The sequence below is a fragment of the Chelonoidis abingdonii genome, chromosome 23, assembly GCF_003597395.2.
Source record: "Chelonoidis abingdonii isolate Lonesome George chromosome 23, CheloAbing_2.0, whole genome shotgun sequence".
NCBI classification, from domain to species: domain Eukaryota; kingdom Metazoa; phylum Chordata; order Testudines; family Testudinidae; genus Chelonoidis; species Chelonoidis abingdonii.
In genome coordinates this window covers 15,162,032-15,187,387 of record NC_133791.1, presented here as the reverse complement: position 1 = coordinate 15,187,387, position 25,356 = coordinate 15,162,032, and the positions used below count along the sequence as shown (strand labels likewise).

The window sequence follows — 25,356 nt, the reverse complement described above, 5'->3', positions numbered from 1 at the left end:
ACTATAGCAAAGAAGTTACATGGTTGAGTATGGTCTTTAAAATTGTGATGACCCTGCATTCTGTGTTGCTAATGCCTATTCACCCAGAATTAAACATGCATGCACACATCTAGTGCCCCCTTCAGAAAGTTCTCTAACGATAAAAAAATTCAAGGAGGAACACCCACTTCCGATAAGAAATTAAGGAAAGCGAACTGGTCTGAGAGAGAGCGCGAGAAGTGGCTTTCCCAACAAGGTCTGGAACCTACCTCTTATGCACTGCCAAAGCCATATGTTCAGTTGATTGCAGAGAAGGAACTACAAACAAACAAAGCCACCACACTTCCAAATGGTGACATAATAAACCACATCTCTCCTGCCCCCTATTGATGCTCTGTAGTGTTTGAACCCATTAATGCCACTTACCAAATCAATCAGGTCACTGAGGTTTTTCTCTATCTGCTGGGGAGGCAGACGCCTCATTAAATCCAAGGCACAATCCAGCTGCTGGTCACTCTGGGGAAAAGAAAAAATTCATCACTTGCAACTAGTGCAGAAAAGCAGTGTTTGTTCAGACTATAAATGCAGACAATGCATCACAGCTAAACAAAGAGAAGCACTTTAATTGCTTTGCATCACAATACTGTTCTACATATGGCTAGAGGCTTTGGCTCCAGTTTCAAAGTGTGTCACCTTTTAACGACATACATACACATTTAAAATGGAATTTAGTAACTGCTGGCTATACCAGACAACTAACAATTCATATTACACTGCATGAGTTCCCTACAGTATAAGAACTTACTTCTGCATTATTGAAAATGGCATAAAAAGAGGATGCAAACCAGCTTATTTTTGATATTTCCTGTTCAGATCTTTAGAATCATGGGTTTTTTCCAAGTGGCAGTTAATGCTACTGCAAGTTAACAAGACTTCAGCCACCATATTAGGTCAGGGCTTAAAATGCCTATCAGGGATAAATTCAAGCTTGACGCTAATCACAGTTGACCACCATTCACTAACAGCTTCTGATCCAAGTGTAGCAGACACTTATCAGGGCTCCATCAATACATCTAGTACACCAGTTCTTTTAATCTTTTAGAAGACACTAACGTACCGAAACTGACCAAGAAGGTGAAGCAGAATAGGTGAAGCAGAATAGGTAAGAAGGCCTGCTTGATATTATTCTAAGTCAAAATAGGCCAAACAGCCTAAGAGTTGCCCAGATCATACATATGGAAGTGATCTGTGGAAATAATTGGCCTTGCCCTGAACCCTGTGCATGATAATACAGAAGACATTGCACAAATTAAGAACAAACATACTATGACACCTCTGCATCTTGAGGTAATGGATTAAAGCCCTGTTGGAGCCCTTCATTACCATCCTTCACTAATGAAAACAGAGGTACTTGATCAGTTCAGACACACATGCATACTTTGAGGCCCACCTCCTGTAGTTGGGTCTGTAATTTAACTGCCCTGACAAGGTTGTGGCTCTCCTTCAGTAGATGTGTTAGCCTTGTGTGTTCCAACACTGCTTTGTGTGACTTATTGGGTAACACCATAATATACACTATTTAAACTGTGGACGCACAAAACATCTAAATAAAAATACGAACAAGAAATACATAGACTACTCCTGATATAAAGGCAGAATGACACTAGATGCAACCAGACCTTCAGGCAGCAGCACAAAAACACATCTCTTGTTCTCAAAACATCCATCTTCTACAGTTAATCAATGATTTTTTCCATATTACCTGGTTGTGTTTATTGCACCGTACACATCAGTTACATAGAAAACCAATGGCCTAAATTAGGCCTCAAATAGGATCAGCATTTCATCATTTGTACTAAACTGAAATGCAAGCCAAGCATAGGGTTTAGGACTGAATTCTTAGATATACAAGTTGTGGAAATCAGAGCTCTCTGTAGTGTTTCCCCTCTGCCCTCCCTTGGAGATTAATCATGAAGACACATACTGTACTGTGAAGTGTTTACTCTTTAGTGTAAGTGGAGACACAATTCATTACAAGAAACCAGCAACTTCCAATTTTTTTTTTTTAGTGGTTAGTATCATCTCTTTCTAGTGCAATGCAAAAGTGACCAAATACCATATTAACATGACCCTTCCAATTTATCCAATTCCTATATTTAACTAATGCCAAATATTAATTTCTGATTAATAATTTATCTGCAGCCACACTCAAGTGTGCCCTTTATTTCAGAACATTTCTGCAACAGTAGGTTTACCAGTTGAGGATATGGCAGGAACAAGGTACAAACATACATTTATTAGTAGGAATGCATCAGCAGAAGTTGCAGCACTGTACAAGCTATATCCAGTGGAATCAGAGATAATCTCAACACCACTTTTGCTCATAGTTTGGTTCACCAGGTCATAATTCCACTGAATTTAAGAATAGGCTGGTTCTTCATTTATCAATAATTTCCAGTGTCACATACATTGCTCTTAGTTTTAGTTCTCTCTAATGCTTTCCCCAAACCCTCAGAGTTCCCATTTTCAAAGAGCATCTTGACTATTTATGCAGCCCATGAAAGCTTATGCTCAAATAAATTTGTTAGTCTCTAAAGGTGCCACAAGTACTCCTGTTCTTTTGACTATTTAAGTAACCGAGTTAACAGTACTAGAGCACCTGCACTACCTTAGAGGGAACCAAGGAGTTCCTCCTCTCTGCTACAGTTGCACCCTAGAAACTAGGAAGGAAGGGAGCTCCAAATTTAGCAGACAGTTACTATGCACAGCAAATAAAATCAAAAACTTCCATCCATAGCATTCACTACCAAAAAAAAAAAAAAAAAAAAGAGCTAGCTAATTAGCGCTGCTTTTAGAAACCTCCAACAATCCTGCTGCGTTTGACTGTTCTTTAGCCGACCTTAAAGCCGATTACAGATTGCTTTGCAAGGTGCAAATTTAACTTCTAAAGAGTATTTCTCCACATCAGCATTAGGCTAATCAGCATTTTTTAAAATTTTACCTTAAAAATCTAAGTCCCATTTTCAAAAAGCAACTGATGTGTGCAAGTTCCACTAAAAGCCAATGGCGAGTATAGTTTGCGAGAAGAGGGAATGTTTCCAAGCTAACCATTTAGAGGAATTATGCCATCTTAGCTGACAAGCGGGAGACTGATAAAACAGATTTGCTTTCCATTATGAACTTAAACTAGGGCACTACAAGTCTAGCCAAACTAGGCTGCTATGGGGTTAACTGGACAAGTCAGATTTCTAGACAAGGATTCAGAAACTCACAGAAAGACCCCGGGATGCTCCTATTTTCAGATTTCATCTGCCATTATTTAAGTTACAGGTATCCAGCTCTAGGTCTACAAGTTGCAAACGTGGCCCTATCAGTTAAACAAAACCTAATTACTTGTTTTAAATAGCAACTCTGGGATTTGAGTTGAACACAGGTACTTCCTACAAAAAGCCTGATTTCCACTTTGAGGAATGAGAATATGGTAACTAGACTGGAATGCTAGACCATTAAATGTTATTGATATTAGGTATGCCTGTAAACTATGCAAGTAAGAGATAGTTAGATATTTATTGTCAACTCCAGCCATTATGCTTGTCTGTTTCAAGAGGATTTGTTCACAGAACTCACACCACACAGAAGGGAAGCACATGGACAGTGGTCACTGTCCATTCATTCAGTATTAAGGAGCATGTCCCTGCTCTTCAGATGGCAAGCACAGCAAGAAAAACCCAGTAATCTAGAGCAGCCCACTATCTTTCAATGAAGATAAACAAAAGGTTGAATAATGGTCCAGTATGTGTTCTTGTTGCTTTGCAGAAAAAGTTCTTTGGCTTTATGGTTTATAGATCCACACTTCACACAAGAGGAAGAAAAAAACCCAACAACAACACGTCACTGCTTCACCACAGGCACAAGATGTTTTTCCCAAGACTACATGAGAGCTTCATTTGTCTCTAAACAGAAACTTCCAGTAATGCCTTCCAGCAAGGAATCAGAGAAATATTATACATTTCACATCTCCATTATGCAAGTGTATCCAAGCCATAGACAGAGGAAAGCCTTGCAAAGAATGGTATGAAATTCTCTTCTCTAAAATCGCACAGATTACAAAACCTAAAGATATACATTAGGAAGTGACATCCATTCCAAATACTGTTAAAGGATGTCTTGCTGTGACATTACAGCCCTAGAATTCACTTCTCATTATTCCTCTTGCTATATGGTAAAAGTAAACTTTCATCAGGCAAGCTAGATGCTTAAGATCAGCAGCTAAGAGGTTCCCAAACTTTTTTCCATAAGGCCAACCTGTACAGCTGCAATAGCTGTGGCCCACTGTTAACGTGAGTCTGTCAGGGAGTGGACCCCACAGGACATGTGCAGCCCCTTGCCTCAGCAGGGACCAGGGCCAGCAAGAGAGGCCAAACAGGTGCCACAGCTAGCCTGCACTGACACCCTCCACCTTAACAGCCTGTATAGCTCGTCATCTGGCAGCCCTGTCCCAGTCACCCACCCAGTACCCTGGAGTGCCTCACAGGCATCCCCTGCCCAGGAACAAGGGAAGGGCTTGGGGACCACCGCTGCTGGGCAGAGGCAGGTGCACGGGCCAGCCCAGACACTACCTTGATGGTCCCAATCACGGCACTGTCCAGGCAGAAACACAAACAACAGCTCTGTCTAGCCCTGGTCCTTGGGAGGGCCATGGGGCTGATACTCCAGTGGGCCCAACAGCCTCAGATTACAGAGTACAGTGGCTTTAAGAGGGAACAGCCATGAACTCTTCAGCCACCCTGGGAGCTGCCACCTCTCAGGGTTGGCCCCTTTTCCTTGCTCTCTGCCTATTGTCTGATGGCTCTGCTTTACCCTCTGCTGCCCACCAGAGGTGCTGGGCTCCTCCAGTCCTGGGCTGGGGCCAACACTGGCCACCACTCTGCCAAGGTATTCGGTTAGGGAGCAATGCCCGCCCCTCCCCCAACTCTGCATATGATGGCCTACCTGGGACTGTCACAGCCCACCTTTGGGAACCCCTGAGCTAAAGGGCACCTTTTCTCTAGTTTAAATTGATGTTTTGTAACAAATGGGTGCAAGTTCACAACCCAACAGTGGAATCTACTATAGCTGACAAGCTGAGAGTTGTCTGCTTTGGTTTTCTTCCATTCTTCACATTTAAAGAAACCAATTTGCTTTCCCCTCCTAACCTCTCAGTCCCTAGAGGAAGATACTGTTTAGAGGGCCTACAAAGGCCCAGCTCCAGCAGCCAACTCCAGGCAGGGGATCCTTCTAACCAAGTATTGTCTTTACCTCCCACTCTCTCATGTCAAGGGAGGAAAGTGGCACATGGTTGCAAGGTCATGCTCCTTACTTAAGGATCGTGGGAATGCTTACGGAAAGAGCTTGTTCCTGCTCTGCCAGCTGGAATTGTTTAATAGGAGGCTGGAAAACTAGGGAGAGGCCACATTAAATATCTTCACTAAAGAAGTGACGCCTAAAATAAGCATTTTACAGTGTGATCGGATTTTGGAATACGAGTATAGTGAGTAAACACCAATACTATATCCAATTTGTGGATTCGAAATAAGGGTCTGGACTCAACTGTTTGATAGCGAATTTTAATGAAGTTGTGTTGTAACAGACATGTGCAAGTTGTTTATTTAGCACAGGGCTTCTCAAGGGAGAGACAGCACGCACACACACACGTAGGCTAGCAAAAATGATTATGGGCAAAAGGCACAATGGTATCAGTTACCAAATGCTGAATATTAGAATACAGTGTGTTCAGTAGACAGATCTGATTTTCCAGATTAAAGAGTGAAAGTAACCCAGCAAGGCAGTTAAGGAATCCTGTTGTAGTCTGTCCACCTGTTTACTTAAGATACATATCCAAAAATGCACCATTTAAGATTCATTCCCCCTTAAGTTTAGATGCTTTACCAGCAGACTTTGTAAGTTACAGGCTTGTTGCAAATGTTTCTTTCAGTGTTTCCTATGCTGTCATGGCATTTCCCCTCTTAGGCACAGAGAAAATGGCTTGGCCTCCTTAATGTCACCGCTTTAGAAACAAAGAGTTTGAGTCATAGTTACTCATATTGACATCCTGCTGTCTAAGTGTCTTACATTTATGCACATTCCTATGGAGAAGTAATAGCATCTCTGTCACAAAAAAGGTTTGATCCTTTTGAAGTCTGAAGAAAAAAAGCTTCAAACAGGACACATGCAGAGTGCAGGTGGAGAGAAAGGATTTATGTTAATTATGGTTTCTGATCCAAATCTTCATCATGTCACATCTCTTAAAATTTGCCTTGTCCATTACATTTTGGCCATAGATAATATCAAAAAAGGACTAAGATTGAAGAGAACCTCAAAATACTGCACTTTTGAAATGAGTATCAAAATGCTCTGGTACCATTTTGCAGATATTGCTGATCTGCTGTTAATTCTGACATGCACAAGCAGGATTTTTAAAAGGTGCATTGAAATAGGCAGATTTTGTAGAGCCACCATTTTGTTTCAGAACTGCCTGTGATGTTTGCATACACAGGTACACGAACTGTGTCTAATGATGCTATAAATGGTGGTGGCACATGTACTCTTCAGATGGTGAGGAAACTTTATTATCCTTTTTTACATTAGTGAATTGGCAAGTTCAACTCCAAGGGCTGCTCATGGACACCATGATAGTGGAAAAGTCTTCACAACCTCTGTAAGAAGAGGAGTAAGATGTTCTCTGGGGACCATCAATATGTGTGTGTCAATCTGATTACTCTATAGTTAACCAGGGAGAGAGTTTAGGAAATCTAAACAAAGCTTATTTCCATACTTTCCATCTTTCCCAGATTTCCATTTTCACTTAAGGAGAAAATAAAGTTACACATTAACAGGAATTACACCTTACAGATTTCTAGACAGTCTTGAGAACTTATCTTTAGATACAGGGAGATACATAAACTCGTACTCAATACTGAGGTCTGGTCTACACTACGAGTTTATGCAGAATTTAGCAGCATTAAAATCAAATTAACCCTGCATCCGTCCACACAACGAAGCCATTTGTGTCGACATAAAGGGTTCTTAAAATCAACTGTTGTACTCCTCCCGGAAGGGATTAGGGCTAAAAATTGACATCGCCGGTTCGAATTAGGGTTAGCGTGGTTGCAATTTGACGGTATTGGCCTCCGGGAGCTATCCCACAAAGCACCATTGTGACCGCTCTGGACAGCGCTCTGAACTCGGATGCACTGGCCAGGTACACAGGAAAAGCCCCGTAAGCTTCTGAATTTAATTTTCTGTTTGCCCAGTGTGTAGAGCTGATCAGCACAGGTGACCATGCAGTCCCAGAATCAAAAAAGAGCTCCAGTATGGACCATACGGGAAGTACTGGATCTGACTGCTCTATGGGGAGATGAATTCATGCTATCAGAACTACATTTCAAAAGACAGAATGCCAAAACATTTGAAAAAATTTCCAAGGCCATGATGGATAGATGCCACAACAGGGACTCAACACAATCCTGCATGAAACTTAAGGAGCTTAGACAAGCATATCAGAAAACCAAAGAATCAAACGGAAGCTCTGGGACAGAGCTGCAGACATGCCGCTTCTACACTGACCTGCATGCAATTTTAAGGGGAGCCACCACTACTAATCCACCCACGTACGTGGACTCCAATGATGGGGTATTCTCAGTTACCATGCCTGAGGATTTTGCGGATGGGGAAGATGAGGAGGAGGAGAAGGACGAGGACAACAAGGCTGAGGAGCGCACACAGCACACCGTTCTCCCCGACAGCCAGGGTTTTCTTCTCACCCTGACTGAAATACCCTCCCAAGGTGGTATCCTGGACCATGAGGCCATAGAAGGGACCTCTGGTGAGCGTACCTTTGGAAATATAAAACATGGTTTAAAAGCCAGCATTTCTTAATGATTAACTTCCCCTAAGGAATTGGGATGCATTCGTGGCCAGTACAGCTACTTGGAAAGAGTCTGTTAACATGTCTGGGGATGAAGTGGAAATCCCACAGGGACATCTCCATGAAGCTCTCCTGGAGGTACCCTAAAAGCCTTTGCAGAATGCTTCTGGGGAGAGCAGCCTTATTTCATCCTCCATGGTAGGACACTTTACCACGCCACGCTAGTAGCAAGTAATCTGGAAACATTGCATGATAAAGTCTGGCAGCGTATGGTCCCAGTGTTTGCTGGCATTCAAGCAACATCCATTCTTTATCTCGCTGTGTCATCCTCAAGAGAGTGATATCGTTCATGATAACCTGGTTGAAATATGGGAATTTAATTAAGGGGACATTCATAGGTAGCCATTCCTACTGGGCTGTTTGCCTGTGGCTGAAAAGAAATCCTCCCTGCAGTAAGGCAAGTGGGGTGGGGCGGGGGAAGGGGAAGGGGAAGGGACATTGGCGCTGAGCTGTTCACTTTTGGCTACCAGGAATCTTCCCTGATACCAGCCACGGGGTGTGGTGGGGGGAGAGTTAAAGCCATCGTCCCAGAGAAAAGGATGAGGGGGGGATTAGTTTGGTTGCTGCTGCTGCTGCAAGTTAAACATGAAAACTGCAGCCCTAAATGGAAAACTCAACAGGCTTTGCTTGGTATGGGAAAGGAGTGCGCTGCAGTTATGAAGGTTGCAGAAGCTGAAAGACTATGGCTTACCATGGCCGCCTGCAAGCCGAATTCTGCTGCCCAGCGTGTTTGATCTTCAACACCAAAGCCACAGGCACTCAATGCAAGATCAAAAAGTGACCTTGTACTAAAAATCACACATGCTATATAATGTGAATAGTGTTGTTCACTGTGAAAGAGTATACCCATTGTTCTGTAAAATGGGTCTTTTAAAATACTTCTCTCCCTCCCCCCCCCCCCCCCCCCCCCGCAGCTGCAAATGTTTCAAGCCTCCCTCCTCCATCCCAAAAGGCCATTTAGCAGACCAGAGAGTTTCGGAAGACGCGAGTGTCATGAACCTTTTCCAGCCATCCCCTGTGGATGTTGGTGAAACGTCCCTTGTGATCCACCAGTGCTTGCAGCACCACTGAAAAAGTACTCCTTGCAGTTTATGTACTGGCTGCCCTGTTGGTCCGGTCCAGGGATATGCGTTCTGTGTATAGCCCCACCACAGTTAGGGAATCTCATTACAGCAAAGCCATCTATTATGACCTGCACATTTCCCAGAGTCACTACCTTTGATAGCAGCAGCTCAGTGATTGAATCGGCTACTTGCAGCACAGCAACTCCCACAGTAGATTTGCCCGCTCCAAATTGATTACCGACTGACCGGTAGCTGTCTGGTGTTGCAAGCTTCCACAGAGCTATTGCCACTTGCTTCTCAACTGTGAGGGCTGCTCTCATCTTGGTATTCTTGTGGTTCAGGGCAAAGGAAAACAAGTCAAAGTTCCATGAAAGTGCCCTTACGCATGCGAAAGTTTCAGAGCCACTGGGAATCATCCCAATCATGCAACACTATGCGGTCCCACCAGTCTGTGCTTGTTTCCCAGGCCCAGAATCGGTGTTCCACAGCATGAAACTCCCCCATTCACACCATAATGTCAACATTGCCAGGGCCCGTGCTTTGAGAGAAGTCTGTGTCCATGTCCTCATCACTCATCACTGTGCTGCCGTTGCCTCCTCGCCTGGTTTTTCAGGTTCTGGTTCTGCATAAACTGCACAATAATGCGTGAGGTGTTTACAGTGCTCATAACTGCTGCGGTGAGTTGAATGGGCTCCATGCTTGCCATGCTATGGCATCTGCTCGGGCAATCCAGGGTAAAGGGCGCAAAATGATTGTCTACCATTGCTTTCATGGAGGGAGGGTCGACTGATGACATTTACCCATAACTACTTGTGACAAATTTTTGGCCCCATCAGGCACTGGGAGCTCAATTCAGAATTCCAATGGGCAGCGGGGACTGCAGGAACTGTAGGATAGCTACCCACAGTGCACCGCTCGGAATGTTGACACTTGCCATGGTAATATGGATGCGTACCGCCAATTAATGTGCTTAGTGTGGATGCATGCATTCGACTTTATACAATCTGTTCCCAAAAACTGACTTCTGTAAAATTGGAGTAATTTCATAGTGTAGACATAGCCTGAGTGTTGATTAGTCACTACCCTCCTCCCCCCTGGTGGAGGAGCCAAGCTCTTCGGGGTTGCAGGACTTAATGAGTTTAGTATTTCCTGGATGAAGTACAAATAGTAGAAAGCTGTCTCATGGCAAGTAATGACTTCAGTTGAGGAGCAGGGGTGCTGAGGAAAATTCTAAATGAAGTTTTATTACAACTCAAATCACTGAAGGATTTAGCGATCATAGGAACTTCAAATGAGAACATTAGCTTAGATTAAAGCTCCTTTAATAAGTTTCCTGTAAAGATGTTTTTGCTATCTGGGCTCTTCTCTTGAGCATCTGTTTTAAGTGCCATCTTACAGAAGAAAAAGCCAACAATAAATTTAACTATTTCTATAGAATTATCTTGATGTTTGTTTAGTTTCTCTCTCCTGTATCTGGTATTCTTTTCAGTCTTCCCCTTTCACCTGGCTTATTTCCAGAATAGAAGCCCTCTGCCAAGACTCACAATATTAGAAGTTACATTTTTGATAGCGACTTCATTGCAATACCCACTAAATCCTATTGCTACATTCAGAAATACCGTTCACCCTGTCTTTGTTGGTATTTACTCTACCATTAGGACCCTGTGCATATAAAAACAGGGTCAGAAAAAGAAGTCACACTGCAGTCATAAGAGGATGCAGATTGCATAGATCACACTGCACAAAAAGCATTATAGGTTACCCTGATTCTTTTCAAAGAGATTTTGCCCTCAACAGCAATTTGACCAACAGCTAATGCTATCTGCCAAGGATACAATAGTTGCTAGTATCCTAGAATCAGCAAGAGAGTTACCTAAGATCAAACAACCCTGCCTGAGTAAACTTCAGCTCTAATACAGCTGTTTAAGCTTTGCAGCAAGATGTGCATTGGCAGCCTGCCAAGCATGAGCACTATACCAAATTTGCATTATAATTTACATACGGTTTTAAATCAGAGACAAATGCCGGTATTTGTAGAGCCAAGACGTGCACCTGCAGCCCTCAAAGGCTGAGTATCAATGGCAAAACTGTTAACACTTCTCAGAAATCAGCTCAATGAATTGCTGGTTTAGCTTTTAGGTGGTCACGCAGTATGGAATGTAGACTTCAGTTGCTTGCATGAAGAAATGAAAGCATTTCAGTTGCAGAAGACTGTTCAAATGTTTCCAGAGAAAATTGCACAAATGGCTACAGTAGAACCTCAGAATTACAAACAACTTCCATTCCTGAGGTGTTTGTAATTCTGAACAAAATGTTATGGCTGTTGTTTCAAAAGTTTACAACAGGACATTGGCTTAATACAGCTTTGAAACTTTATTATGCAGAAGAAAATGCTGCTTGTAAACATCTTAATTTAAATGAAACAAGCACAGAAACAGTTTCCTTTCCTTGTCAAAAATATATATATTAAATTTCCCCTTCAGTAGTTTATGTTTAATAGTTCTGTACCTTTTTTTGGGAGGGGGGTTATGGGGTGTCTCTTTCTGCCGGATTGCATATATCTGGTTCCAAATGAGGTGTGTGGTTGGTCAGTTCCTAACTCAGATGTTTATAACTCTGAGGTTCTACTATATCTTCCACAAGTGAATGCCATCACCTGCAGGTACAGAAAGTCAAAAGGTGCATTCACAAGATTTGGAGACTAGCCTATTGCAAGTCAAATTAATTGAGCTTTGGTCTGTGCCTCTTTGGATGCAGAAAGTAGGTTTACAGACAAAACTTTGAATTCTGTCCCTTTGACAGACTAATCTTTGATTTAGGAACCCTAGCCCTTATGCTTCTGAAGAAGCTGAAAGGATTAAGGTCTGCAGACACTGACATGCCACCTGTGGAGAGGCAAAAAGATACCTACCTCCACAGGTTGCACAGCACTGGTTTGCTTAATGCTGCTTTTATGGCTCCTGCCTGTTCATGCTCAGCAATAATGTAGTCTATTCAAACAAAAACAAAACCCGAGTAGTTTCAGTCCTCTATTGTCCGTGTAAAAAGCCTCCAATCTAGCTATCAGAGAAGCAATTATTTGGGCTACCTATGTCAGTGCTAAGTAGTAGGTTTTCCTTAATTTAATCCCACGCTTCTTACACTGCGCTAATTTTCCAAACCAGCCTACAGTGCCTGTGATATGACACTCCTAGTACAGGCATGATAGCAACTGAGGGACAGAGTAATACTGCTTTAAGAGATCTTTGGGTGATCTGAAAGTGACAGAAATAGCTTGAATTTCACTCACTCAGCTGCCTTCTGTATTGAAACTGGTTAACTATCTGGCTGCACAGTCTCCCACCAGCTGGATACACCTGGTATGTCAGTAAGTTGGTTTAAATGGAATATCAATTCACCATTCACAATTTTAAGAGTGGCCTACATGACCATTTTAAGAACTACCGTGCTCTCTCCATATAGACTTGTCTAACACTGCCCAGGCAATTTTAAAAGCCAACACCATTTAACCCCCAATGTAGATGAATCAGTTCCCAAAGCAAGATTTCTGAAAAAGACAAGGTGTTAGACAACTCTACTTATCTTCAAAGACCAGGAACACTCAACTAACAGGTGGTTTATTTATTTTCAAGTTGCAGACCTGTTCTCTAGGTCGCAAGTCAAGTGATTTCAAGTCTGTTCACGTCATCTGAGCTCTTGATTAATATTTTCCAGCTTTGTTGTGCCAACACTAAAGTTTTTGTTGTTGTTTTTATAAAGTTGAATAATACAGTCTACATCTCAACTAGCCTGTCTTTTTAATCCTAGCCAACTCTCAGGGCTTGCAGGTAGAAGACACCTTTGCTGCTCCCTTTTTAAAATGACATACTGGAGAAGAACTACGGTTAAGAGAATTTCAGCCGAAGGAATGTTTACTGCCATCTCTGTACAATAAATAATATTCAGTGGTTTCCGTTAAATTGTAGAACTCCCAATTTCTCCACCTGCTTCCATCCCCTCTATAGCAACAAGATGTCATGGAGATTAGCTTTCCAGGCAATTAGGGAGGGAAGGTACTCAGACAGAGCACTGCATTGAATTAAAATTCCATTAACTTTACCATATCCCCAGTAGTCTGTTCCCTACCTCTAATATTTCTCCATGGCATCTATTCAGTATTCTGCCAGACACTAGCTACAGCCATTTTTAAACACCACTTACAAGTGTGCTATCCATATCCCAACTCCTCTCACCAGCCCATCTATCTACATTTTCTTGTATATTCTGGATTCAAAGTACAATTAAGTAATGAGGATTCAGGATATTCTTGGTTGCAGATAGTTTTCAGGCTGATTAGATAGGAAGGTGAAAGATGACAAGCCAAACTGAAAGTGCTCCAGACTAGACCGCTGGCCTTTGACTTCTTTCATCTTGGTGTTGTGCAACCTGAGAAAAATAGCCCAGGTGGTTTTCATTATCAGCTCAGAGACACTTGAGACCATGCTCAATAATGAATGTATTTAGAGCAATATGCTACTATATTGATATTATAGCTGGGACCTCAACCTAGAAAAAGCAAATGTTGGATGTCCATTTGAAGGATCTCAGATGAAAAATAAAATTGTTGGACTGCAAGTTCCAAGCAGAAGCTTGTTTTCAAGTGTGGAACTGATGTACAATTTTTGGATTCAACTGAATCAAGGATAAAGGAGATACTTTGGGGCAATGGGTCCAAGTCACACTGCTGTCCAGTGAGTGTCCCACTTGGCTGATAAACTCTTGTTGGGAGAAATGATCCATTATTGATAGATTGTCAACGTTTCCCTTCAGAAGGGCCTCTGCTAAAGAAGCCATCTCCATTATTGTTCTGTTCTGATCGCTCAAAGAAGATAGGATTATGGAAAAGTAGTTCTGACATTACCTAGAGCACAGATTTCATCAGGATATAGGTATGGAAATGGCTGAAGGCAAAGAGATAGATTGTACAAGTGGTATTAGGCAGTCACACAAAGATCAGGTACTCATGTTATTTTTAGGAGGGTTGTTGCTTTTGATTCCACACACACACCATAAAATACAACACATGTTGATACGAATAATGAGAAGCCAGGTGCTCAAGTAGTTCCTATTCTTCTCATGAGAGCTATAGGGAATAGAATTGGTAAATTGCATGCCTGCTCCAAGGTCTCTCGTGTGAGAGATTAGTCTGCTAACCCTCCCGTTAAGAGGAGCAGAAGTGGTTCAGATTTCACTGCCATCAGTGTGCTGATGACACTCACTCTTGCCATTTCAGATTGACACAGCGCTGTCTGAGCTAGTTCAGTCCAGATAAAACAGAGGTAATAATGGCAGAGTAATGTGGCAACCAAAGATAACCATTCCTTCATTTAACCTCAGTAAAATATGCTCACAATGGTACACTGGAGTTTGCTATCTAGGGATTCTACTGGATCCTTGATGGTTTCTTCAAGGTTAAGTGCAGCAAGCAAATCTTTGCTAGGCAGGGATTAGTCTTTAAGAGATGCGTCTCCCACCAGTTATTCAGGCCTGGTTAATTTCAGATTGGATTACTGCAATGCACTGTATATGCAGCAGCAGCAGCCACTTGTAAAAATGCAGCTAAGGCAGTTGGTGGAATCCCAAGCATGGAAAAAGCATCAGCTTCAAAATAATTTCCTGGTGAAATTCAAGCTGTTTGTATTGATTTGATAAGTGGTTTGAGTCACATATCTGGAGATACCACTTTCCTTGTAGTGTAACTCACTGGGGATAAACTAAATTCCTAGATTTGAAAGTCTGAAGGCATTTGACTCTGGAATTCCCTGGACACTAAGAAGCCAAGGCTTTTTCTGAGGTAGATTAAGAAGTGAGGGGTTAAATCTGTGTGCGTGGTTCTCTTTTAGCGTCATTTATTTAACTTGACACATTGCCTATTTAAGGAGTATTATTAACAGGCCTAGAGATACATGAATTCAATATCTATTGCATATTATGTGTTTGGTGCCTCTTCACTACTACTTTAAGGAATGAACTTCAGAGTGGAAATACTTCAGTCTAATCTTCCAAATCAGTTTAACATCTGCCAATTTTAAATTTATACAAGTTCAATGGGAGGTCTCAATTGCCTGTCCAGTCAGAGCTGAGGAGCACCCAGAAAGGAAGAGGAGAAAAGCAAACCTAAATTCCTGCAGTACAGTCACAGATGGACCGGGAGTATGTTTTGGGGGGGAAAAAGGTTATTTCCCTTGACCTGTCATAATCAGTATGATTCCTGCACCAACGTTTATCTTTGGAATAGTAGAGAGGATGTTTGTTTATAAAACTTGCCATTAAACATGACAATGTAATTTAATTGCTGTCATCTGGTGCCAAGAAGAGTCCTATAAACAGGAAAGATTTTGTAAAAAGTAATCATTGACCAATAAATACAGCATTAAGATTAATGTTTGTATGCAAATCAATTAACATTGAGAAATGGCTGGCCACCTGTCCTCTCCCTGACTTCCTTCTATTGCCACTTCTCCCATTTTATTTTTAGCTACTTACACTTCAGTCTGACACCTTTCCAAACAGTTCCAGCAATTTTCAAAAGAGGTAAATTAAGAACTTTTAATACACTAGTAGCGTTGATTTCGCCCAGGATGGAACAATGTGAATTACTGATTTTAAAGCATGATTTAAGTTTTGTTTTGTTTTTTAAATAAATCCACTGATTTAGAAACAGGCCAAAGCTTTGTAAAATTAAATTTTAAAAATTATACCAAATCAAAGTTTAATCTAGAGTTGCAACAAAGTGCTGATTCTGTTAGATGCTTCTACTAGTACAAAGTCAAGACTGCTATAGGTAAAAACAAAAAGACTAAAAAAAGTTAAGGCCCTGATCCAAACACTTAACCAGATAAATAATTGTATTCATAAAGCAGTCCCATTGACTTTCTGAAAAGTTGGTGACTTAATCTCACTCTCTAGGAGTAGATCTATAAGGGTGGGGGCAGAAGTTAAGATAAACAGGCCACTATACCTCCTAATCCTCTCACCCACTCTTTTTTGCTTTTCATGCTGCCCCATGTGCACTGAACAATTGCTCGTTTCCTGTACATCAAGCACTCCTCCTCATCCCTTCAAATTTCTGATTAAAATCCACTTCTTCTAGGAATCCTTTGCACTCTCACTTAACTGTGGCAAGCTCTTTGGGTAGGGAATATATTTAAGCTGCCATGAAAGTTTAAGAAACAAGGTGGGTGAGGTGGTATCTCTCACTGGACCAACTTCTAATATCCCGGGACAACATGGTTACAACAACACTGCAAATAATGAAAATTTATGGCTGTTAGCCAATGCATCTAGGTCTCACACACACACACCACATTCATAGGTATTATGTGCAGGATATGAATTGTGTATTGGGTAATCATGCTAAATTGTATTATATTTTACTCTTGCTTATTTGCGCTAAGTAACCCACAATACCTTGTGACAGTACAACTCAGTATTTGGCCTAGGTGGATAGGAAACCTGTAAGGGAAGATTCATTAATCCTTTCCCCAGCTATATGAATGAACCGCCTTCCAGTTTGGAACTATGTTTGAAAACAAGAGATAGAAGGTGTACATCAGGTATCAGAAAAACAAGGCCATTGGGAAATAATCTTGTATGATGTAAAAAGTGATATCTAACTTGCAAACAGGGACCCTATAAGTAAGTGGTTTTAGGGGCATAACCCAGGTAGTACAACTTTTGTTCAAAATAAACTGAACATGCTGTGAGAATCTGCTTCCTGGGACAGGTTAACTGTATTAACTTTCTTCCCTGTACTTCTTTGTCTTCAGGCAAATTTGACTGAGCTTGGTTATTTAGTCTCTTGAATATTAATATCAAACTGCAAGTATAGTCAACCAATTGGCTACACACTTTAACCAATGTTGCGCTATATAAATTAATACTGGATATGTTTGCCAGAACTCCATTTACAGTCCTTCAACATTACTCCACAGTGCAACACTCTACCAGCATCTGCGAGACCTTCACAGAAGTCCAGGAAAATAGCCCTTGGAAATCAAATCTGTTACTCCTTTTGACTCAACTAGAGAACAAATGGACATCACAACAGTTTTGGAAGTTTTGGAACTGCTAAAAAATATGTTCTCCAAAACTTAAACAGAGACATTAGCCACATTGAACTTAAGGCAAAGTAGACCAGAATGCCATCTTGAGACAGTTCTCTTTTTGAAAAGCAGTATTTAGAATACCTGCAAATTCTTCATACATTTGTTAGGCTTTGGTATGAACTAGGAGAGATCTGATGAGATGTGTATCTATCAGTTATGAGTATTTTGGTACAGAGCAGCTGTCATCTATAAAAAGAAACCAAAAAGGCTGCAAGAGAGTGGGCTTTAGGAAGTCTCCTGACAACAAAGCTATCTTTTAGAGTGTTGCCTTCTAGGAACCACAAAACTGTTACCACTTGTCAGATGCATTAAGTTACTTTAGCCAGGGCTGGCAGCATCACCAATATTAAGGCTGCCTGACACTTTTCCATTATAAGACCTCATTTTCAGTTGCTTATAAAATGTTGCCAAACTAATCACTTGGGCTGAAGTTCTCCATAGTGGTTGCCTTCCTCAGGCTGAATTTTTTATGAAAGTTATAGCCAGAGTAGTTCAGCTATTTCTGAGATCAAGATTAGAGAAAAATATGTTTTGCCCATGTTAAATTCTGGTGACCTTTGCTTTGAGGGTCTCTTGTCCCTCCATGCTTTGGAGCAGGGAATTGACATGTGGCAGGAAAGTAAGCCTTTGTGATAGAGAGGTTCCTTTTGCCATACCCATGAAAATCCAATCAAACCTGGCTAAGTTATAAGCCTCTGAAAAATAGCAATTGGCACATGTTCAGTACTAGTGAGAGCTTTACAACTGAATTCCCTGAAGATTCTACCTGCACTAGGCAGATTCCACCCCGAGCAGGACTTTTACTGCAATTATAGCTGAGAGCAAAGAGTCTCAAAAGATACTCAAAAGCTATCTAATTCAACTGGAGAGGGGACAAGAACCACAGCTATGGAAGGGGTGGGAGAATAGACTGGGAGAGTTAGGTAATGCCATAATTAAGGCTGAGCTTAATTATACAGCAGAATAGAAAGTATTCTGGAAAAAAAAGTCAGACTATATAAACCTCAGATTAAGGTAAAAAAATACATAAAATGTGAGTGCCCAGTCTATAAATGGGGATAAAATCCACTCATTTTCACAAAATCCCTGTGAGATAAGTGAATTAATGTTTGTGATACTCATCAATATAATATTGAGTGTAACACAGAAAAAGCCATGAAGAAATCAGAAGTTCTGTCTTTGAAGCAGGGTTTAAATAAATAGTGAACAGTAAATAAGACAGACATGCTGAACAAAGAAAAAACCATTGAACTGCCACTCACTGAATGAGTACAGTCCACATGTGGAAATATAGTATGTGATCATGCAAATAAAGAACTATCACAATGCATATGCTCAAGAGGGCCGAATTAAGGTTGCACAGGCAACCTTAATTCTTTAATTTCCTGACTTTTGAGACTTCACAAGCCTAACAGTATCCTCTTAACATAGTATTTCATATTACACTTCTCTGTTGTATCTCTCTCCATTCTTTCGAAGGCCTGATCTACACTAAACTTTAGGTCAACCCATCTACGTTACGTCACTTGGGGGTGAATTCTGCCATCTACCTAGCTACCATGGTGACACCATGGCACCCCCTTATTCAACACTGTCATGTCGTTAGGATAAGGCGTACTTTGTGCAAAACATGTGAGGTATTCTAAAAGGTCTTGATCTGCTAGACCAGGAGTCGGCAACCTGCAGCATGCTAGCTGATTTACTGTGGTACATTGCTGCAGCCTGTGGTCCCAGCCACCGGCCACTCAGAGCCCGCTGCTGGCCTGGATAGATGGATGGAACCCCAGGACGGCAGCAGGGAGAGAAGGGCTGGCAGCCAGGGGCTGGCTAGCAGGGGCTAGTGGACCAAACTCCAGTCCGGCCACTCATTGTGACAGCTTAGAAAACCTGATGACGTGGCTGACTACAAATACACAAAAAATTTGAAAATTAGAGTGGTGTCACAAAATCTTACCAGCCTTAACTTTATCAAAGCAATGGAAATGTAAGAACTGACCTGAGCAGTAATAGGGAAGTTTAATAAGTTTCAAAGACATGGATTCCTCCCACGACGTCCTTCAATCTCCTGATAAAGGAAGTTAATCTCTCCAACTGCCTGGTTTTAACTTATAAATCTGATAAGTATTTCATTACTGACTTCTACAATACTAACTATTGAAGTTTTTACCAAAAAATTCTGAGATGTTATAAAAGCCATTATTTGGTTTTACTGATTTTCATCAGAATTTTCGGAGTGCCACAACTCCCAGGACTCAACTCTGGGATCCAGAAAGAGATGGCAGCACAGTAACAGTCATCTCTCCTTGCAGAATGGGGAGATGATCGGGACTCTGGGGGTGGGCAGCACCCATGTCCCCAGCTCTACACACTGAAAGAAGATAGGGCAGCTTGATAACCAACATGACCTTGGTTACCAAACCACCATCTCTTCCAGAGTAGAGAATCAGCTCAGAAGTATTCAGCACAGGTGCTCATACTGTCTGTCAATATGAATGTGGGCACAGGATTACAAGCTTTAAAGATAACTATCCATGCTATCAGCAATTGGAAAAAATACCACTCACCAGTGAGTACTTTCTTGCTAAAATGTCTTGAAAAGGAAACACGCTATCCAGCTATCTTTCAGAACATAAGGGTTGGGGTTTTTTGGGAAGTTTACAAAACAAACAGAAGGCAAGAGTGATTTACTCCAACACTTACCTAGAAAACTGCAAAGTTAATTTTTTGCACCTATTTTCACCCTTTTTTAATTTTTGTAATAAACTCTGAAGTTCCCACAAAATTTTAAAAACAAAACAAAAACTGAAAACAAATGGCCTCATATTCCTAAGCTTGAAGATACCTGTAAACATACTGATGGCTCTGAAAACATTAGCTAGTTTGCCCCAGCTATTGTAGGCAGAGTACAAGCTTTCTCCTATCCCAAATTGTAAAAGCAAAACAGGTTCTTGTTCAAAACTCTCATCAACAGAGTAGAACTGAGGTGCACTTCTGGAAGGCCCAGCATTTACTCTGTAAAACTGTTCATGAGTAAGGATGTGTCATCATGGAGCTCTAGGCTGTCAGCCTGTCCCTCTCCCACAGATGGCGAGAAGGGGGAGGCTCCAGGCTGTCAGCCCACCCCCTAAATAGGTCACAGGCTTTCGTGAATTTTTGTTTATTGCCTGCAACCTGTCTGACTTTTACTAAAAATAACCATGACAAAAATCTTAACCTTACTCATGAAGTATTTTTCAGATATTATTTTGAGCCACATGCTTAACACTGGAAGTTTTTTTTTTGTTTGCATAATTTCATCTTTTGGCAAGTTTAGCTAGGAGGGATTACCTCTCTCATTTAACAGATTTTCCATTAATATTCAAACAGCTACTTGATGTACAATTTGATCTCGGTAGTGCCTTAAGGTTAACTACAGGACTTGACTTAGGACTGTCCTTAACTACATGGGTTTTGAACAGTTATCCTGCAAGATATCTGGTAAGTGTTCAGTCACGTGTGTGAAAGTTGGTCACTTGCTAGTGTTATAAACAAAGATTAGAGGAAGTGTACCCTGTCCATTTAATAACACTTCACCATCCACCCTATTTAGTCCATTTCCTGTTTTGGGGGTCTTTCACACAGCAGCAAAGGAGGGACACTTCTACATAATGTGATTGTAACACTAAAAGAATTGTCTAGGTGCTTTATGTGCACATGAATTCCCCTAAGTACTTTTCACAAATTTCAAGCTGATTATGTTTTAAGATCATGTCTCTCTGGCTATGTTTTCTGACTTGAGGGGGCTATCTTGATGTAAAACACACTTCTGCAGTGAAGAAAAAGTCTTTAGAAGTAAATGCTTTCTAAACTAAAAGTATTCTGGGGTTTTAGGCAATTTAATCTTACTGCAACAGTACAGGATATTGATCCTAAAGCTTAAGTGTATGAAAAAGAAAGTTTATGCTTTTTCTTCTCTCAATGCAAGAGATCGAAAACTTGTAAGTTCACACTTGCAGACAATTCTGCAACTCAGTTCCTGTGCAACTCAGTTTGCAAGAAGCTTGAATACAAGGCACGTGCCTAAACACTGGGTGACAGCACTCTGAGAAGACATGAGATTTTAGTTGTGGTGTAGACATACCCTAAAAGGACTCAAGACTGGCCCATGCCAGCTAACTCAGGGCATAGGGCTGTTTAACTGCAGCATAGGCTTCCAGGCTCAGGCTGCAATCCAAGCTCTGGGACCCTCCCAACTCAGAGAGTCTTAAAGCCCAAGCTCAAACCTGAGCCCAGAAATATACATTGCAACCTGCAGCCCAAGCCCCATGAGCCCAAGTCAGCTGCCATAGGCCAGATACAGGAGTCTAACTGCAACGTAGACATACCCAGAGAGAGCCCACTACTTTATACCTCCTTGGAGCTTCTCATTAAAATCCTTCAGTTTTAGGCCTTGTTATTTGATACTAATGAACCACGAGAAAGAGCTTCCATTGCTACAGAAGTCTGTGCTAAGCGATCTGACAGAATAGGGTCAATCTGCTGCTTTTACAAGAAATAGAATGGCAATGATTTCATCTGCATTTCATATTTGGAACCTGTTTTCCACTGCAGGCTGTAGGAACAAAGGTCAACTTGGGTTTGCAGTTCAAAGAGAAGAAACTAAAAACAAGCTGTGAGACTATTTCCCACTAACCTGCTGTTTTAGAGGACTTTAGCTGAAGCACTGTTATGCTTGCATGACTTCAGTTATGACCCTCTATAGAGGTATCCAAAGACACAAACGCTAGAAAGAACTGGACAAAACTGAAGGCTAAACTAGAAACAATACCTTGAGTAGTATTCTTGTTCAGCTGCCAAGTTTAAATGTGAAGAGCTTTTAGTGCTCCACAGAATGCTTTATTTCTAAGAAAAACCTACCCTTATATCTAGGTGGGGGTTGTTTTGTTTTTTTGAGAAGTTACTTCTGGAGGCTGCTGGCTCTTCTTACCACACTGATAGACCTCAATATTGTACACCTAAAAAAACCCCCACAAATCAGTAGAATAATCTGACTGGCAACCAAGTTTCTAGACTACCAACCTAACCCTCTTTGCAACTCATAATAAGCAATTCCTTCATCTAGCTTTTCACAGACTGACATACCATGAGTTTCATGCCACAAAGAAGTGGAAGAATAAAATTTAGAATAAGCCCTGACTTCACTGTTAGGAGAAAAACCAGCAGCTGTTTTAGTTTCACCTCTGCCTAAGTGGTACTAGACAGAGGTCTTCCAGGGAGGTACATCAACACATCTAGCTATCTGCCTAGTTTTACATCAGGCTACAGAAAAAGCACTAGTGAAGTCAGTACAAACTAAAATGTCACACGACTTGTTTATACTGCCCTATATACACTGAAACTTAAGTACAATATTTATATTCCAATTGATTTTATAATGATATGGTAAAAATAATAAAATAAGCAATTTTTCAGCCGTAAAGTGCTAAGACGCTTCTGTATTTTTACATCTAGTTTTATAAGCAAGTAGTTTTTAAGTGAGGTGAAACTTGGGGGTAAGACAAATCTGACTTCTGAAAAGGGTACAGTAGTCTGGAAAGGTTGAGAGCCAGTGGTCTAGATAATATTTTTATTGCCTGTGCCACATAAACACAGCAAGAGGACCGTAGCAAACTGCAGCCACCAGTCATCTGCAGTAACGACAGGACACTTTTAATTCTAGTATGCACCAATACAAAAATAACTGGGGAAGTTAGCAGAAGGATATCAGTTTCAAACTGAGTACCTCTGTCAGCTGAAAAGACAGCCAAGTGCCAGCTAAACAAACAAGATCCTATCCTTACAAGAGGGGCGGGGGGGAAATGTAATGGTGGGCTCTGGATTACTAAGGGTATATTTCCACTGCAGAGTTAACCTCAGCTCTTACTCGGGTGTTGCCCCAACCCCTTTTTGTCATCATACAAAAGCCTTTCACTTAAATGGTGCTTTCAACCAGGACTAGCAAGCACAGCAGGAGGTGTAGTTTGCTTTCACACAGGCTGGTAACTAGTCCACTTTGCAGTGAAGACACACACACAACCCCTCCAGGAGGTCGGAGTTGGAAAGGCCCTTGCTGAAATAGTGTTGCCCACGTAGCATCTTCCGCTTGAAGGTCTCTGACTCCACCCATCCTTCTTTTGGTACAGACTGCAGTGCACATGAAGACGAATGCCTCAAGCTGTGACCATTCCTTTTTGAACAGGCCCCTCACTCCCCTCCACAAGTCCAGAAGTGAGATCATGTGTGTGGCATGGCCACTACTAGTTCAAGTTGGAGACAGGTCCATGCTTGGCTAGAGCCACAGAAAAAGGGTATGGCCACAGGAACCCTTATATGGTGGTGTGCCTGATTCTCAAATGAATTTTTGTTCTGGCCACAATTTGGACAGTCAAAAATATTATACTAGTGACAGTCTAGTCACAGTTATTTGGAAGCATCATGTAAATACAATAAATCTTTTCAATGTGAAGAATATTCACTATAATAAGTTATAATTTTTTTTAAAAGTCTGTTGTAACAAAATTTCGTATGCCCCCACAAAAGTCACAGAACCGCACTTCACTGGACTAGGGCCCCAGATTGCCTTAGCTGAGCAGGGAGCTGTGCCAGGCCCAGAGCCTCTATAAATCTAAGGAAAGGCTTTAAAAATACTTACATCAAGAACTGGAATGCCTCCACTCTGAAACATTTCAATGAAGTAGCAACCCAAAGTCTACAACTGAGAATTAACACAATATCCAAATTACCAGAAGCAGCACTACCTACTACCAGTTATTTCACCTGCCACAGTTACCATCATTAAAAGAGAACCCAATCATAGCTCAGACTTCATCATATCTTTGGAAGTTCACTAGTATGGATTCTTCATTTTTAGATTATTATAGAGGGGATTCAGTTTAATGATGTTCAAGAGAATTTCAAGGCAGCCAACTCTGAGGTGGAGTTAAGCTTGAGAAGTCTGTCTAGATGACTGGGGCAGAGGTTAGATTGTTTGGGTATATTAACTGCATTTATGTGTTTTCAAACATTTAGGTGTTTAAAAAAAATCAGATTAAAATTCTAGGTTTTTAACATTTATTTTTATAAAGTATGCAACATTTTTATAATTGTGCACACTCAAACTTCAAACACAACTAAGCTTTTTGCCTAGAAACATTTGTGCTCTCTGGACCCTATGCACAATGTGGAGAAATACAGGGTTTTTCCACTGCCCAGTATCCTTGGTAGGGGGACATGGGAAAACGAAGCTGCTTTTTCACTCCTAGTACTCCTCACCACACTACCTGATAGGAGGGGAACTTAACCTTGAGTCTTCACATCACATTCCTCCTCCAGTTCTCCTCTCTTTCAACACAGAAGATTTCTAATGAACTTGCTTGTGTACTCTCTACCTCCACTCAATGAGGAGTCCTAAATATTTCTCCCATCAGAATGCTCCTTGGTTTAAAACTTACCCATTCCTGTCGCCTGAAAAGGTGCAAGTATAATATGATATTTGGGTTTGATAACCTACCACATTTGAGCACATGCACACAACAAAACCATGAGATGATAGGGCAAGTGACAGGCAAGTTTTGATTAAGCTGCATATACACATCTTTAATTCTATTGCTCCAAATTCTCTGAAAAAGATGTATATCTATCTTTTTTCAAGCACTCAAATTTGAATAAGTATCAAAGTGAAAACAGAGCTTAGCACAGAAGTCTGAAGCCCACCTTAACTATGAAGTCAAAAAACAAACACCTTTCATAACTGCACAAGATATTTGCCTAAGCATCCCAAAACTAATGCTTTAAAAATACTCCACAGTGGTAGATGTCCAGTAAAAGTGCTAAATCTCTAGCAAGTGAGAGATCTAAAGAACCACCAAATCCCACTCACCTCACTTTAAAATTAAATTTATATGATCTGATCATCATATGCAACTACGGTAGAGAAATTCACGACCCCATGGAACCTAATTCAAGGGAGAATAGGGGGTTATTTTTGTTTTATGGTTTATGTACATAGAACAGCACTAGAGTAAAAGGAGACTATAGTTGCAGATGCTTAGACCATATTCAGAAGCAAGCACCTGTCAAACCTGAATTGGACTGATATGTTGCATGCTCAAACCTTGTAACAGATCCAGATGCCCCTACAGTAGTTCTGTGTCCTCATAGCTCTCATCAGCTGTTCATTGCA

The 25,356-nt window shown here is 41.2% G+C and overlaps 1 protein-coding gene across 2 annotated transcripts in view; it reads right to left on the bottom strand.

Annotated features, from left to right (window-relative positions):
• The window catches only part of CAPZB (capping actin protein of muscle Z-line subunit beta), a 105,307-nt gene that overhangs the window by 76,887 nt on the left and 3,064 nt on the right, over positions 1 to 25,356 (bottom strand). For both annotated transcript variants that reach the window (XM_032779537.1, XM_032779536.1), the window contains exon 2: positions 406 to 495. In XM_032779537.1, the coding sequence (XP_032635428.1) occupies positions 406 to 495 (90 nt within the window). The remainder of the gene's footprint in view (positions 1 to 405; positions 496 to 25,356) is intronic.